Source organism: Apteryx rowi, unplaced genomic scaffold, assembly GCF_003343035.1.
Source record: "Apteryx rowi isolate R43461 unplaced genomic scaffold, aptRow1 scaffold_27, whole genome shotgun sequence".
Taxonomy (NCBI): domain Eukaryota; kingdom Metazoa; phylum Chordata; class Aves; order Apterygiformes; family Apterygidae; genus Apteryx; species Apteryx rowi.
In genome coordinates, this window is record NW_020449085.1 from 480,480 (window position 1) to 498,253 (window position 17,774).

Below are 17,774 nucleotides of genomic sequence, written 5' to 3' on the forward strand. Positions count from 1 at the left end.
TAAAACCCCCCTCGGGTTTGGGGCGCCTCAGGGCGGCTCCCTTTTGCGAGCCTGTTGTCGCACCTGAATTAGGTCGGGGGGGGGGACGGCTGGGGGGCTGCGTCGGGGTGCGGCCTCCCTCGGGGGAGGGGGGGGCACCTCGCGAGTGTCTGAGCACCTTTTGCTAGTAAGTACTTAACACCGAGAAAGATTTCTGTCCTTGGAAGGAAAGCAATTTCCAAGCATCTGTAACGAAAAGATCCAGTAATTTTCCTGGCAGGTTGGTTTTCAACAGTCATGAACTTGCTCCCTGGTATTTTCAAGTAGTGTTTTTGTTTTGTTCCCTCCTCCCCCCCCCCCCCAACTGGCCAAATTATCTTATGTCTGCCTCTTCCTAGTTTACAGTCTAAAAAGTGTCATTTCCTGAGTCTCTATCAAATTGTGTAGATAAGAGCCCGGAGAATGTGTGTAAGATGGCCTTGTTTCTTGGCTGTTGCATGTAGAGCAGATACTTGAGCTATGCTGTATTCTTAAGATTATTGCATACTAGTTGCTCCTCAAATAAGATTCCTTACTATATGGCTTGTAATGGCAGACTGCATAGTGACTTCTTATTCTGGGCTATGTTCAGCTGCTTTTTCAGAGCCTGTTTAAAAAAGAAAAAGTTTATTTCCATAGTGTCATGGGAGCTTGTAGATCTCTCCATCTGGCGCAAGCGTTCAGAGAAGAGGAGGGAAAAAAAAAAAAACTATAGCTTTCCAGACCCAAAGTTGCTGATAGTTGTTGTGGATTAAAAGCAGCCCTGGCCTGGAACTTCAAGTGTGAAGGATCTGTAGGCATACTGAAGAGCAGTTGTGACTAGGCTCAAAACTATTGACTTTGCCCTTCCTAGGGGTAGGGAACAGAGTTGAAATCACTAAGAGCTTGCAGGTTGAAGTTATACCAACTGGCTAAAAATGTACGCTTGGTAACAGCACTCATCTTGGGTGGGAGTTGGTCAAGAAGTTTTTGCTTGGGAAATTCCTTAGTGAAAGGACCTTGATGGTCTAAATTCATTTTATTTTAAACTAAGCTGCCTGGCTGAAGAAAAGCAGCTTCTCAGAAGAGGGGAGAGGCTGGAGCAGGTGGGAGGGTAATCCTAATTTTAAGCTATAGATGGATCTCCCAGAGCAGAATCATGACAGACTGCTTGCATGTGTGTAGAAGACACAGCAAGGGATGAGACTTCCTCAGATGGTTGGAGTTTGACACTTGTGTGAAGTTCTTTCTAGGACTGCTGCTAATATGTGTCTGGAAGAAGCAAAAGCTTTTCTAATTTGCCTTCTTTGTGTTGCCTGATGGTACTGCCCCTGCATAAGCCCAGTGTGCTGTTTTTTAGGCCCCTGGCTGGCTGTAGCCATGCAGTTTTGTGTGAGGATAGAGGTAATGTGCAGATCTGGGCCGGGCTTTGGAGACTAGCAAAGCCCCAGTGTTGCAAGGAGGGTTGAGCTTGCGATTGAAGGGGTCTTGTGTTTTGACTTCTGCATGTGCCAGAGGAAGAAAAACTGGGAAGTGTCTTGAACTGCTTTGCATGAAAACTACTGCCTTTTTTTTTTTTTTTTTTTTTCCCCCCACAACTCCACTTCATTATCCAGCTTCTTGATGCATTGGCCACAAGTTGGAGAGAGCTATCAATAGTACATTGTTGAGTGTGGGGTGAGGGAGGAGGGAAGGGAATAACAAAGCTGCCAACAGCTTTCTGGGGGTGGGGAATTGCACAGCAAAGTGCTTTGTCATGCCTCTCCACATCCACTACTACTGAATGCACACTAGTCCATTGATAGCCCCAGTGATGTCGGGAGGAAGGACTGTGTTAATACAAAACACAACTGAGCATGTGTATAAAGGATTTTGCCCTGAGACATCTTCAATACAACTGCTTAATATCTTTTCCTAGTGTGTTTAAAGCGGTCCTTTCTACAAGTGGAGTCTGCTGTAGGCCGTGGCCACATGGGAACACCGCTAAAGAACACTGTCTAGCAAACCTGGAGGAGGAGGAAAGATGTGGAGGAAGAATATTTGTGTTTCCTGTAGAAAGATTATTTCAGTATGAGATGGATAGCCAAGATCTTAGCATTTAAGTATTCTGCCTGTGTTTTAATTGCATTTTGAAGTTATTTTTTTGGCATTCGTAAATGTTTCAGTAGTTCGTTTGCAGACTATTGGTATATGTTCTGGCATACTGTAGAGGAAGTTCAAGTGATTTTGCTAGTGTGACTCAGTACTTAATCTTTTGATACTTAAGGCTGTCTAGCTCATGGAGGGGGACAGGAAAAGGGGAGGATTGGAGTGAAAAACATTATCTTGGAAACAACTCGTGTGAAAAGTTTTAGGACAGACAGTAAGTTGTGGATACTTATATGGAGGCTCTCCCTTATAGTCTTGTTCCTTACTGACTATGCTTGCTGAAAAACCCTCGCATTCCCCTTGATTTTCAGGGAAGTTGTGGAAAAGGTGGTGTTCACCTAGCTTTGTGCTGGTGGGTTCCATAATGGGAACTCTGAAAAAAGACTGTTTTCTTTGCCTTGCTTTTGCAGGCTTTGTTAGAGGAGTACTGCTGCTACGCTGTGCCTCAGCAAAGAGTTTTTGTGGTACTGATAAAGGAAGCAGTGCTCCGGAAGTAAAATAATTTGCTTTCGTGGACTTCCTAAAAGCTGGAGTATGTATTAAAGCCTGCGTTCAAAGCGATCCTGATCAACCATGTGCAGGAGATCCAAGCAAACTTACCAACTATAAGGGAAACTTTTTGCTTGTGTCAAGTTCTTAAAAGTAGATCTTGGGGCAAAGTCTGTGGGCTGAACTTGTAAGATGCAGGGTTGGGCTGAAGGACGCTTGTATGATGTTTCATTTGCATGTGAAAATGTCAATTCACATGTTGTATAGTATGTTCAAGATAGCTGAAGAACGAGCCCTTTCACTCCTCCTCATTTTGAAAATGTGAAACTTAAACCTCCTCCTTCTGGATCCTGTTGATCTATTTGTAGATATTTGTCTATAGAAAATGTGTGCTCATCTGGTCATGCGTTTCCAGCCATCTGCTACTGGCAGTCTTCCAGGTGTCCCTTATTAGCATGAGGTTGCTCAGCACTCTCTCAATTCTTCACTACAAAGCCCCTCCTCTGTTTCAAACAAAACACTACCGTTTTCTGATACAACAAAGCTTGGACTGTAAGTGTTTTTAATATAGATGTCCAGGCACTGAAAGGCTTGATAGCTGCCTCTGATGTGCAGTGGAGGAGCAGGCACACAAATGTTTTTGAGTTGTCATGAGGAGTTGTAGCATCAGAAACTTGATCCTGCTAATGTAACCTTGTGTTCTCTCTCTTTTTCTTGCAGTAGTATTTTACCTTTGAGTAACTGTCCCCAGCTGCAGTGCTGCAGGCACATTGTTCCAGGGCCTCTGTGGTGCTCCTGATGCCCCTCACCCACTGTCGAAGATCCCCGGTGGGCGAGGGGGTAGCAGGGATCCTTCTCTTTCAGCTCTGATATATAAGGTGAGAATGATCTAATACCTAGTATAATCACCTGTAGTTATGTTACAGCCGTGTTCGTTTCCTTTTACAGTCTGGTGGGGTTAAATACAAACCATTCCAAAGTAATAAATGGGGAAATTTCAGCAATCTTGTTGGCATATCACTGAGCTGCGTGCAGCTCTCTTTTGTCTAAAGATCACCTGCTTATTGAGAAACAAGAGACTTTTTCTCAAAGGTCTGCAACAAATATTTGACTTGTCCCATTCCCAGAGTTCTGTTTCTGCTGTTGTGTGCAGAGCCAACATTATCAACGCATGAAATAACTTAAGTGTCTCGCAAAAAGAGGAAGCAGGAAGCAGAAAGGTGAAGTGCTGAGGAGTAAATGGTTGATAAGCTTCTTCCTATGCCCTAGTCCAGAAGGCAAAGCTGTCAGGGCCTAGGAACTGCCTGAACAGATATACAGAATAACTCTCCTGACTTCAGAGGAGGCTGCCATCCATCTCTCAAATTAGAATATTCTTAGAATGTATGCATAGGATGAGAGAAGCTAATAAAATGTTTGTGTCTGCAGACTTCTTTAGGGGTAAATGTATCTGTACTTCTCACTTTGTGGCCTTCTGTATTTTAAGAGGCCTTTTCTTTTAGCTTGCAGATGAGGAGAATTGGCTATTCCTTTCTCCAGAGCAATTGGCACTCGCACAACTTTTCTGTTTTATATTGTAGTGGCACACATCTGTCTCCCTTCTGGAATAGGGGCTGCTTTTCACAAGCCAGGGAATAAAGTGCTCTCAGAGGAGGTAGTCTGAATTTATTGCTAAGCTTGCAAATTTGACTGTTCAGACAGAAATGTTGTCATAGGTGTTAGACTTGATTTTAATTATACTGTGGGAGGCATCCAGATTTTATATGATAAAAAGATACAGGCCTTTTCAGGTCACAGTTGTGAAAGTCTCCTCCTGAAATTCTTGAGAGAATCGGAGTCCAATGTTGCTTTTGTCTGTTGTCAGAGAAGTTTTCTTTAGTGCCAGCTTAGTGAATTTTTAGCATGTGCCCCACCTGCTTACCTTGTGACTACAATAAGTAGTTATATAAATGTCAATCTCTCTACCCTGCGTAGCCTCTTAACATTTTTGGAATAATATAACATCATTTTACTGAGCTGAATTGTCACAGATGTTAAAGGGGTATGAAATGCTGAGGAACAGCATCTTCAGAGATGTAGCAAACAGTGCAGCTGCCTTCCTTTTGGACAAAGGAGAGATGGAAGTAGCTTCACGACAGGATTCAGGACTTATCTCTGTGTCCCTTTGGAGTGGGAGGGAATGAGAAATAGAGGAGCCTCCAACTTTTACTCTTGCAAGCTAGTCTCTATCAAGCATTGTGTACACACCGGACAAGATCAAAAGCAGAAAATAGGCTCAATGTGGAGGAGATGCTGTTGGAAAGAACCGTAGTTTGGAGGCTTTGAAGCATTTGACTTCAGTTACGGCCTTCCATTAGCACAGAAGCTGTTGGCAGTGGTGTGCAGGCAGGGGTTGCTGCCTGTGGAGGAGGTGTCTAGATAGATGCATCCCAGAAGTAAGAATGTAATTCTTTGCAGTTTATTGCTGGCGGGATCTAGTTTGCTACCAGAACCTGTCAGAGAATCGGCCTCTTCCCGAACATAGTTCATTTCATTGTGGAGTTTGTGATGCAAGTAGTTAAAACTCTAACCTTGGACGTACGTTACTGGGACTTTCTCTGAGAGCCTGAGACTCCCTCTGAGGCTACTGAGAGGGGGCCCCCCCTCAGTAGCCTGCTTGTGTTAGTGGTGCTGCGGTTACGGCAGGCTAGCCTTTCAGCCAGCGTGCTTCGGTATGACATGGAAAGGCATCTGGATCCAAAAGCTTAAGTACTTTTTCCAGCTGTATGAGCTGTTCTAGTTCAAGAGATGACCTTTCTGTATGAGCCTGCCTCCTTCAGAGTATGCAGCGCAATACTTGTATACTACAGCATTATAAATTAAGCAGTTGGGGCTCCCTGTAGTTTTTGTCGTGTCGTGTGTTACGAGACTTAATGTGCAGCCCTTTATCAAGGGGCCTTTACTGCAGAGCTGGGAATGAAGCAGTGGTCAGAGCTGGTGCCGTACAGGCAGCATGGGCTTTGAGCTGAAGTACGTGCTCTGGCTAGCAAACTTGGCAGGAGTCTGCAGGTGTAGTGCATGCCAACGCTAGGCTGCGTACACGGGTTTCTAGAGTTGCTTGGCTATAGTAGATCGTAACATCCTTTCTCCTTCCACTGCCAACATGTAGGGGTGTCCCTCCTGTCCTCCTCAGGACACTTGAGGAATATAACTGAATTGGAAAATCTTGTGCACAATGAATTGTGCTGAGTGGAAGCTGGTCCTTGAGGCTAAAACAGACTGAAATGGAGCCCAAGGCTGGAGAGCTGATGATTTAGGCAGTTATGTATAAAAGACAGCCTGGTGAGTTTTTTTGGCTCTGATAGCGTGGCGGGGGGATTGTGCAGGGGTGAACTAAAACTGAACATTTGTTGCATAAATAGGATTTTGCTTTGAGCACGTTCCAAAGAATTCTGCGCTGCTGATTCACAGGAACAGCTTCTCTTCTCAGGATCTYGCTAACTCTATTTTAATGCACCGAAATAAAAAAATAAAATCAGCTGCCCAAGATAGGCTGTGTAAACTTAATTCTCAAAGAACTGGGAGAACTGGTTCTGTTAATCCATGCAGTTATGCTGCCTTTGGAACAGTAGGCTATTGCATTAGGGTTTTTTTTAAGTGAAAAACCTTGCTAGCTTTGGGTGCATGGGAAAGTCTTTGAAAGTGCCTAACTGCTGGTGACAGAAGGGCTAAGCCAGAAGACACAGAAAGCTTTTCCCCTCCTAATTCTGGCTTCTGCCAGTCTTTCTACACGAATGCATGTGTGCCTCCCCCTCCAATGTGTCAATCCCAGCCTGCTCTTCTCAGCTTCCTAGCCCTGTTTTTGTGAAGTATAAGAAAAGAAACATCTGTGAGCTTTTCTTACTGGAGAGGAAGACCTTTTTTGAAATGAAGGCACTTTCTGCATAGTAAAAACAAATGTAAAAAGGTCCTATAAAGTCACCAGTAAGATGTGCATAGGCCCCTTCTGCTGCTTTTAAAAATCCACCCCAGTAGTGCAGAGCATTCCCTGCGCTCAGATACAACTCTTGCCACTGGCTCAGTTCTGGCCTTATTGGCCACAGTCTGATTTAACCTCTCCTTGAGCAGCAGCAGTTAAGTTTCTTATTATAGTTTTAAGCCAACTGCACTAAATCCAGGCAGTGGGCACAGCCATGAAAACTTCTGTCAAACTCTGAATAAACTTATTTCCCACAGGATATTTATTCTGATGAAGTGTAAACCTTTTTTTCAGCAAGGCTATGCTAAGCTTTGTGGGCTTTAAATGCAGCTTCCCCTGCTCAAGTTACCAAAGGCAGGCAGTTCCTGATTTACATGAAGAGTTACTTTGTCTCCAACATTAACATATTTAATGGCTTCTTTCTTGTCACAGTTGTCAAGCCAAGAGGGGCCTCTTTTAATACACGTGATAATAGGAATTAAAATGCTGGGACTGCAGACTTGAGAGCCTAGAAATGTTCAGAAATGTGTTTTGGCTGAACCACTGGTCTTTCACTGATACTTATGCCTTAATAGTTTAGAACACCTAAAAGCAAATGTCTGCTTCAAAGAGCAATAATGCTGAGGAATCTCTCCCCATTAATGAGTGCCATTGGTTGCCGATGTATTTGCACCCCACGTCTTATGGTTGGGAGGAGAAATACTTCTTTATGACAGGTCCAAACTGGACTAAGCTTTCAGTGCTGTTCTTGCTGCCTGTGGGCTTTATGGCTAAAGAATGTGTATACCTAATTATGATGCATTTAAAGCTATTCTGGTGTGATAATATTGTTTCACAGCAGTGTCACTGCTGCTTGTGTTGTCAGTCCATCTGTGTATATGGTGATCATCAGCAGATCAAAGTTCATAATGAGTTGCTGAACTAACCACCCTGCTAAAATAGATTCTTATTTGAGAGGAAGATCTTTCCTGAGATGGAGGCACTTTCTGCACAGTAAAAACAAATGCCCATTAGATGCCACTCATCTAGTGACCTGTGTGGAGTATAACACTTCCCACCTCACCTGTTGAAGCTGTTAAGGAGAGAGGAGCATGCAGTTTCCCAAGGCTGTCTCTTCCTGTGATGCAGGAACAAAACTGGAATTAGCTCTGATATCTGATTTACTTCTGTCTTTCAAGTAGTCCAGGTAACTTCATAAACGTGACAGATTCAGTATGGGTGAGCCCTAACCAAGCAGAGGGGGACAATTTAGCATCCACTGCAGTTGACATGTTAACTTGGGAACCTAAGGAATTTCTTTATTTCATTGGTGCTTTTTGCCATGAAATATGGAAATCGCTATTGGGGAAGCCAACTGTCTACAAAAATTGCCAGGAGAAGGAATGGAGTTTAACCATTAAACTGTTTTCTAGGGACTATTAAGCAGAATTCAAAGCAGAATGGCATGCTTTGCCATTCTAGTTAGAGCAGTATTAGAGAGGGATGTTTATGCTTGTGGTCCCTGGAAAAGACCTAATCACAGTCTTCAAATCTGTATAACTTCTGTCTACTTTTGAATTCTCTGTGCTATGTATTTTCCTCCCTTATATCAGGAGGCAAAACACTTGCCATACCAGTTGGTTATAAAATCTAGGAAAGCAATTTGTGGTCATCTCTTAAAGAATGTGGGGAGAGGGAGGGGAAATGCAATAAAACTGGTCAGACTATAGCAGCAGATACTATTCCAGCTTGTTGGTTGGAGTTGTATTCTTTGAAGGGTAGTTCATGAACTGCTCTTCAAAGATGTGGCTGGGACTTGTGGTGAATGAATGGGCTTTTGCTACCCAGAAATTTAATATAATGTAAATAGGCAAAACTGCATTCACTTGAACTGGAAAACATGACTAAAAATCACCCTGAGGTCTGAATACTCATTTTGGTGTGTCCCTCAGCTGAAGGGGGGGAAGGGGAAAAGTATAATGTTCTTCTCAATAAGATTATAATACCATTTTAGTTTGCATTTGGATCTCTTTAATTATACTCCCCTAGCTGTTAGGATTTTACTTTTTCACTCTTTTTTGGATGTGTTAGGCCAGAATAAAAGCAAGGTATTCTGGAAAATGCAGGTAGTTTAGAACAATGGCTTTTAACCCCTTGCAAGTGCTCAGGGTGCTCGGACTCGGATGAGATCTTGCATCTGATTGTGCATACCTTCTTGAGCTATGGCAGGTCCCATGCTGACGAATTTTAGTGATAGACTAACTCTGGATCCAGTTCAGGCTGTAAGGCTGACCCCAGCTTTTCAGCAGGGGATTTCCATCGAAAATGCCTTTGAGAATCTCTTTGCATGTGCACTTAAGCACAGTCTCTTAATAACTTTTGGTCTATAATTTCATGAGATAGTTCTCTTGAATCCTCCCAGCTTCTGGTATTTAACCCAATAAACCTTAATAAGGTACAGTTCTTAGAACTGGCTGGCTAGTGTCTTAGGACACTTGCTTCTAAACAAAAGTGTGGTGGGGTTAAATGCCTGTCTGGGAGGAGCTGGAAATTCTAAATCTGTTCTTTGATTACTTACATATTATTATCTTTTTTTTTTTTAAGACCCAGTGGGAAGAATCCTGTTCAACATGTGTTTTGCACCTAATGCATTTAAGGTCCATTTAGAAGTTCAACTCTAACATACTGCTGTAAAATCTTTTTGTACCAGGCTCACGCTTATAGGGCTTGTGTTACCTGGTGTTGAAGGGCACTGAAACACTATAGCCTATTTTATGAGCTTTTTCTCTTCCCCCTGCTCCTCTACAATGTGCAGGACGAGAAGATCACTGTTAACCAAGATGTCCCAGTGCACGAAGGGAAGCCTCATATTGTCCACTTCCAGTACAAGGTCACAGAGGTGAAGACCTCCTCCTGGGATGCAGTGCTCTCTAATCAGAGCCTCTTTGTGGAAATCCCTGATGGATTATTAGCTGATGGAAGCAAAGAAGGGTAAGTCCAGGATCCCAGAGCGGTGTCTGCAGGTCCTCAGGGAGCAATGTTTTGCTTATGTTGGTGATGCTGTGTGTGTGGCGGGGGGAACAGGTGGGCTGTATGTATGGCACCTCTGTTCCTGGTTTGTATATCTAAAATATTTCCTTACTCCCTCCTTCTCAAAGTGTCCTCCTTCTTTTGGTTCTCCATATATCCTTTCCCCTAGATGATCATTTAAGACAGGCTACTCTTTTCAGACTGTTTTCTTATGCTAATGAGAAATAAGTGATGAATGAGTGGAATAATTCTTTGCATGCTTTGATGTGCAGAAATCCACAAGTCTTTCTCCAGTTCTGTTCTACTGGCCACTTGGCAAAGTTATTTTGGCAAGTATTTTTTCCCTCTTTCAGGGAAAGACTCCATTATATTGATGTGCTACTTCTCATCAGTAGGTGGATCTGCTCTTGGACCACTGCCACGCGGGCTTTTGGCTGTGCCAGAGTCTGATTTTTCTCTGTTGGCAGAAGAAGGTAGTGTTTTGTCCAGACAGCTCTGCTCTGAGAAGTTTGTGTAAATGCAGCTTCCAGAGCAGCTACTTCCTGCCAAGCGCTTTGCCAGAGATCTCTGCTGGCAGAGAGCACAGTAGTATAGATGTGGCTTTAGTGGAGTCCTGTGCAGAACTCGCTGAACTCCTTCTAAATGTTGAAATAAACTTCATCACATTACATGACACAAGCTAATTATGAAAAAAATCTCATTGGACACCTTCAGTGAGTGCCAGTATTCCTGCTGTCTCACCCTTGTCTCATTTGAATCTGAATCCATAAACATTTTGTATACTTTCTGCAGTCAGCCCACGAATCCTCTAGCTGTCCAAGTGCCTGCTCTCGTAGGAGCAGATTCTCCCGTGAGGGTATTTACCTACCTATGTCATCATGACTTAAAGCATAATTTTGTAAGATTATTTTTAGCGAGGGAAAACAGCCTAGTAGAGGCTATAATTAAAAAAGTTCATTATCATATTAACAAAATCCTTGCAAATTTAATCTCCCTTGGTGCACTCCAGTCTCACTGACTGCTGTTTAATTAGATCTCGTTTGAAGTCCTGTTTGTCACTGCTGTGGCAGTGTGCATCATAGCTGCTTATAAGGTCAGCAGTGACAGAGACAGCTACGCTGTGCTGATCCTGGGGGCTCAGACAGGGGCTAATGCAGCTTTGCTTCCATGAAGAGGTGACAGAAACATTTCTGCTGGAAAGGAAGCTTGGATTTACGGTGTGGTTTTAAGCTGTGCCATGCAGATGATGTGTCCCCAGACAGCTCTGCCTGTGCACATGCTCCTTCAGTGATGGTCTTCTCTTCTCTTCTGCCTGGCCCTAGCCCTCTTTTTCATAAAGTACAAAGCTTACAGATCCCTAGTGTGTGTTACCAGTGGAGGGAATGTAGTCTGGCTACAGAAGAGCTGCAAACTTTAGCTTCCCACATATGAAGACTTCTGTACGAAATTACTGGCCCATAGGGATGGGTGTTTGTGCATGCTGGCCTGCAGACAACCAAGGACACGGACTTGCTCCGTGACTTTGTGTGAGGATAGGATAGCAAAGCAGGAAGTCCATTGTTTCAGCATCCATTGTTTCTGTAAGATGGGATTTGTGTCTGTAAACAAGTAATCTTTCTGCCTTAAAACATCCAAACAGTTGATAGTGCCCAGTGGCTTCCTCAGGACAGGACTTCCTATAGCTGATGATCTTTTGTCTTCTTCCTTGTCAGGTTATCAGCACTGTTGGAATTTGCTGAAGAAAAAATGAAAGTAAACTACGTCTTTATTTGCTTCAGAAAAAGCAGAGAAGATAGAGGTGAGAACTCCCACTGTGAGGTTTTCTCCCTAGAACTAAAATGACACTACTAAATCTGTACAAAAATCTGGTGATCCCAAGGCAAAGCTTCACAGTAAGCTTCCTATTGCAGTAATTGTGTGACATGCATAATTTTTATGGTTTTTTCTTACACACTAGAAAATGTTTCTCATAGAGGAAATAACTTATCCAGATAAAAGTCCTTTCTTGGGACTAAGGGAAAGGGAATATTTAGTTTCTCCAGCTGGGCTTGCTTTGGTGTCCCGCAGTTAAATTGTTACCAGAACTCTCAGAGGAAAGCTGTTCTTGAGTAATTTGGGATATTTTCTTGGCCAGAAATCAGTTAATATTTCTTCTTGGGTAAGGAGTGAAGGTATCCTTTTGGCATCAGGCTTGTGTGATTTGGAAAGGGAGACTGGGGAGAGGTTATGACCTGGGAACTAAACACTTCCAGCTCATTGCTCTGATGCTCATCTGCTTTTTTAAAGATCCTCCAGCACTTTTGCCCTTCCTAGACTTACAGGTAATCCTGACCCTGACTATAGATGCTTATGGCTTAAGGGGGCTGCATTAGTATCTAAAGATAGATGTAATGGATGAGTGATTAGAGCACAGAAGTTTGAGGAGATTTGTGGCRAGGTACCAAGCTATGGAGGCGTCATTTTAAATTTTACTAGATGCAGGCTAGCAACCAAGCAATTGCTATGGTAGGAATAATTCAAACCTTTTCTTAATTCTAATTTTACTCTGCTACTTCATGAGCTGCGCTGCCTTTTCTCAGTTGGAGCAGTGCTGTTAGAGCTAAATTGCACTGAACCCAGGAAGATGCCATTCTGTGTCACGGTATCAAGAGTTATCTTCAAATGGAGGAAAAGTACTAGTATATAGGAGCTCATCTGCATGACTGTTCAGTAGCTTGAAGTTAATCATCAGTGGGTGCTGTAGAGATTAGATATTGTACCAAAGTAATTTACACAGCTCACAGGGAAGTGATCGCTTAGTGACAAGGGGACGGGCATCCAGATAATCTGTAATATATCTTGTCTCAGTCAGATGAGGTGGAGCTTCTGGACTTACCCCACTATGAATTTGTTCTGTGCATGGTTTTCCTGGGGGAATGCACCAAGCTCTGTTGAGCTGTCTGAGGTTTCCAGTCTGAGCTCCAGGTCCTTCATTCAGGGACTGGACAGAGCTTTCCTGTCTCTGTTAAAGTAGATTCCTTGTTTGCTGCTTCTGGGGGCAGCCCATTGAATATGAAACGAAACCTTTGGTATGCTGTGAGGTAGCTACAGGCATCCTGGCCAAGTGCAGCTGGGCAGCTGGTGCAAGTAGATGACAAGTGTAGCTGTTACTCAGAAGGGATGGAACAGACATCACAAAATAAACACAGAGCAATCTCGTCCTCTGTAGAGGTTAAAATCCCCTTTACACCTAGGAGCAACTGCAATGAATGCAGGAAGAGACAAGATGTCTTGTTGAAGAGGACTGTTATGTTAAATGGTTTCTTTTTGTGCAGGAAGCTCTGGATGTGCTGCTAGCTCACAGGCACGTTTAATGCCCTTGTACTTTGAGGCTAATGACTTTTCGGGTAAAGAGCAACATTCCTGATGGTAACAATTTCCTTCTCTTTGGTAGCTCCGCTCCTGAAGACATTCAGCTTCTTGGGCTTTGAAATCGTGAGGCCTGGTCACCCCTCTGTCCCGTCACGACCGGACGTGATGTTCATGGTGTACCCCCTGGATCAGAACTCTTCCTCTGATGAAGAATAGCTGCAGCAGGGGACTTCAGTTCGATCTGAAAATGCTTTTGAGGGGAGAGAGGGTTAAATCTCCTTTCTTGAGGAAAGGGAAAACAAGCTTCTGTTGGACTGAAACTGCATTTCTCATTGTTAGATTGGCCTGTGTATCCTCAGAGTTGACTATCTCATTGAAATGTGTTGCCTAGAGAACTATATATACACACATGTAATCACCAAATAGTAAATGGAAGATGTTTATGAACTGGCATAGGAGCTCTTTACATACAGCTGTGTGGTGTGTTAGCCTAGAGGCGCCTCGTGCCCAGGCCGTGCGTGGGAGCCTGGCAGCGTAGGGAAGCACAGCGGTAGATGCAGTATCAACTCCTTGACTTTTCTAAATCAGTGTTGGTTCTTTTCTGATCACCTGATGTGTGGTGTGTGCTCATCTGACAGACTACCTTCTTATTTTCACTCAGACTCTTAAGTATAAGGCATGTTTGGGGTGTTAGACACATGGAAGAGATGTGCTTGAGTTAACTTTTAACACTACGTTAAAACCCCTATGCGTCTCTGCTCTGGGGTAACCGATGCTGTTTAACTGGTTTAACTTTTTTTCTAAAAAAAACTTCTTGCTCTTCCAGCTTTTGTTTAAGCAGTCTTACTCTGTTCAATGTTACCACTGCACTATCACAGCATTCAATAAAAGGGGCATTCAGATTAACTTCACACAGCTGGGGCTGCTTATTTAAAAGGAAAAGAGCCTTTTTGTAGGCCTCCCTTAATGCTGCAATGGTACTCTGCTTATATAGGGTCAAGTGAGTGTTCGGAGCAATACCTCTAGTCTGGGGGAATGTTTCCTTACCTACCTGTGGTGTGATGGTTTTGATGGTCCAAAGAGCCTAAAAAGCTCGCACATTCAGTCTCTTCCCAAGGACCAGTAAGGAGCAGGCCCTTGGCTGTTGTCACACCTTTTTTTCTTCCTCCTGACCTTTCCAAAGAAATCTCGAGACACTGAGATAACAGCTGTATCCAAACCAAAGGGAATCGTGTGCGGGGACAGGTGTGGAAGGCAGCTCTGCTAGTAACGTGCACTTGTGCAGACTGTGAGACAGTTCTCCCATCCTGGGGATCTCCCAGAGGAGGCTGGAGGGATGGGACGGTGGCGTTGCTAGCTGTAGCTCACATTTCAATCCTGCCGCTTCTAATGCTGGAGAATGAGGTTGTGCTCTTGTCTTCAGGCCATTTGGATGTAACCTGGCTGGCTTTCTTTGAATGCCACATGAGAAGGGTGTATTTATAAACTGTGCCCTGGAGACATGTTGTGAGCTCTCTTCCTGGCCTGGCTGCTTGCGTGTGGAATTGTCCTTGTGTGCTTTGTTATGCTCTCACTTTTCTGTGGAGGATTTTGTTAAAAGCTGAAGCCAAGCCATTCCATAAACGTCATGGTCAGTGTGTTTTGTCTGGGGGAGAGAGGTGGGGCCGGGATATAAGTTTGTGTGAATAAATCATCTTAAAGTTTGTGTCTCTCTTCCCTCCTTCCCCTCCAACAGAATGAAAGTAGGACAAACATGGACATGGCAAGGAAGTGCGTGGCTGGCCCATTTGGACGAGGGCAGGGCTGTTCTTCCCAATCCTTCCAGGCTGAGCTGAATGGCCAGGGCTCTAGTCCAATGCAATGGCCAAATTTCATCAAAGGGGACATTAAATTCCAATTCTCTGCTCCTGCCTCCTCAGTGCCTTTCAGGACTGAAGCTGTGAACTACGCTAATGGGAGCTGGGGCTGGCTTAAAATCGAAGACTGAGTTGTGCTGATGGCAACAGCTCTGCACTAGCTTTACTGTGGCTCCATGCTCATGCTGGTCCTGGCTCAGCAGTGATGCCTTTTGCTTCCTGTCCTTGCTCTAAGAGCACTGAAAGCAGCAGAGACCCTGTACGCATTCCCTTGTTAAAGAACACATTTCTCATTCCAGGATTCATACTATCAATGGGTTGAAAGGCAGAAGCTTTACCCCTGTTCCTGTCCCATTCCCAGCCAGAGCCCCCAGGACTCCTTTTGCAGGCTTGCTGGTGACTCCCAGGGTGTTTTTGCACGCTCTGGGCCCTGATCCTGCCCCAGGGCTCTCCTTTTCTGCCTCTAGCTCTTTCCCTCTCTAACCTGCTGGGAATAGGAATCCGTTTGCTGCTTCCTTGCAGTAAAGTTAGCAGCTGTGTTAATCAGCCTGCTGCCTGATTGCAAGGTCCTGCACATGGGTACTTGGGAGCACTGAGCTGGGACAGTCTCCAGTGCTGGTTAAACTGCAGTCTGGGCTGGCATTCGATCCTCTGCGAGCAACCAAAGACTGTCACAGACCCCCTGTTAATTCAATTTAATTCAGGCAGGTAACTTCACAAGATAACGGGCTAGCTTCCTGCCTGTAGCTGAGCAATTGTGGCCAAATGCAAAGGTCTCGGATCCCTTAATTTCTTTAGAAACAGCTTTCTGAAAGCTGAAAATGTGCATTTCTGGTCTCTGGGTGGTACCTGCTGCATATAGCCACCATGTGGCAGAGCCTGCCAGCAGGGTCCCAGCTGGAACTGCCACTGAGTCTGTACCAGCCTCCACCTGGTGTGTTTTGGCTGCTGTGTGTGCTGCCTTCCTGGTGCCTTCCATACACAACAAAAAAGCAGCTCTGGCGACCTCCCTAGGCTTGTGAAAGGGGTTTGATAAGGGAAAAACAAATTTCTACAGCCTGCTTGGCTCTGTATCCCATGTGGCAGGACCCTTGTAGGCTAAGGAAGGGACAGGCACTCCCGTGGGGTTTCCCTGGGGCTGAGCTCTTTGTGTGTGCTGGTAACAGGCTGGCCTGGTCCAGGCCTGCTGCTGGAGCTCCAGCTGGATGGTGTGTGAGCGAGCAGATGGGAGCGAGGGGTGGCATGAATGATGATGCAGCCCCTGCCATCAGCAGGCTCCCAGGGGAAGGTGCTGGGAGCACGAACCTGCCTGCTCCAAGGTCTCGCGCCCAAATCGGGTGCTGAAACAGGGTGCAAGCAATGGTCCTCAGTAGCGTTCAGGGCACTTGGGGTGCAGCTTCAGCCCAGCCAGCAAACCTGGATGCTTTGCGAAGGGCTGAGGTTGCACCAGCCCAGTGGGGCTGGGCTTGCAGGGACCCATCACAGGCAGAGGGCGGGGTGTTACTGTTGTCTTGGGTTTGGGCTCCTGGCAGTGGGTGCTGAGGCTGGGTGCTCCCTGGCTGCTGGGATCCCGGCAGGGGCAGCGGGTGAGGTGGGGGTGCAGGGTCCAGCAGGTGCTGTCAGGGAGATGGGTGGGAAAAGCCCCCACCAGGCCCTGTGGGGATCTGACCGCTGCCCCAGACACCAGATTGCAGGGGGCAACCTGGGCCTGGAGTGCCAGTGTGCCCAGCACAACATCCAGAGCTGCTATGTGCCACCCCACCCCCAGCTTGTCTCATTATATAATTGGGGCCCATTAAAACCTTAATTACTCCAGTTACCCCTGGGCAGCTGACCTTTCCGACCAGGCCCTTAATCAGTTATCCCTTTAACTGCATTTCCAGGGCTTTAAATGGCAAGGGGACGTCAGGCGGTTGCGCAGGCCTGGCCTGTCACAGGGGCAGCGACGCTGGCTCTGGCGCTGCCGCTCAGGGAGGGGGTCCCATCCTGGGGACAGCTCAGCGGCTGGCTCCTTGGAGAAAAAAACGATCAGCCGGGATGTGCATCCCAGCCGCCAGCGCGCCATGGTGAGGACACCAAGGCCGGCTCCCCAGGCTGCTAACAGGCCGGTGAGGAGAAATGCCCAACTGGTGAAAGCCCCGATGCCTCACTGAAGGGCTCAGTTCGAAGAGCAGCCAGGCTGCAGGTCTAGTTAAGGCCCCTTGGCTGCCCCCTCCAAGCCCTCTGGGATGGGTGGCCGTATCTTTTGGGGGGGGGGGGCAGAGGAGCAGCATTCAGGGAGAGCAGTGACAGGAAGAAAACGCCACCCTCGCAGGTTTGTGATTGTCTCTTAAAAAGATTTATTCTCTCTCCTTGCCCAAATGTACAAAGGCAAGAAGAGTACAGTTTGTATATATATATATATTTATATATATATATAAAAAAAACAAGGAACTTGGTAATAATGTACACTTTACAGAAGGGCAGAATCAGGAAGACTGAAATGAAACCCAACACAGCAACTCCAATGGAAACAAGAGCTATAAACATCAACGCTTCAACACCCTGGCAGGCCTCCCACTCGTGGGGCTGGGCAGGCAGGGGGGGCTGGGGGACGGCAGGGCTTGGCGGGCAGGGGGCTGGGACCATGGGGCTCGGTGGGCCAGCGTTTGGGAGTCTCGGCACCCCGCAGGCAGAGGAGCGGGACCGCAGGGCCCGGTGAGCAGGAGCTGGGGTGGGGGGACCCAGCAGGCAGGGGGTTGGGAGCGCAAGGCCTGGTGCGCAGCGGGGTCGGGGGACCTGGCTCAGCACAAGGCCTCTGAGCCAGCCACCCTGCCCCACGCGCAGGCGCTGAATAGGAAAACTGAAAACGGGTCAAACTTCAAACCTATTTGGCTTAACCTGTTTTTTTCACTTAACACCTAAAGGGAGACTCAGTTGGAACCCTACTGAGACTGCGGTGAGCAGATGCCCCTCTTCGAGGGGCA

At 45.8% G+C, this 17,774-nt stretch overlaps 1 protein-coding gene across 1 annotated transcript in view; it reads left to right on the forward strand.

Moving 5' to 3' along the window:
• The window catches only part of OAZ2 (ornithine decarboxylase antizyme 2), a 25,307-nt gene extending 10,650 nt beyond the window's left edge, over positions 1-14,657 (forward strand). Inside the window, 6 exon segments of the mRNA XM_026068358.1 lie at positions 2,556-2,609; positions 3,299-3,430; positions 3,432-3,512; positions 9,387-9,562; positions 11,314-11,399; positions 13,035-14,657. Coding sequence (XP_025924143.1) covers positions 2,556-2,609; positions 3,299-3,430; positions 3,432-3,512; positions 9,387-9,562; positions 11,314-11,399; positions 13,035-13,168 — 663 coding nt within the window. The 3' untranslated portion in view covers positions 13,169-14,657.
• Positions 14,658-17,774: the final 3,117 nt, after the last annotated feature.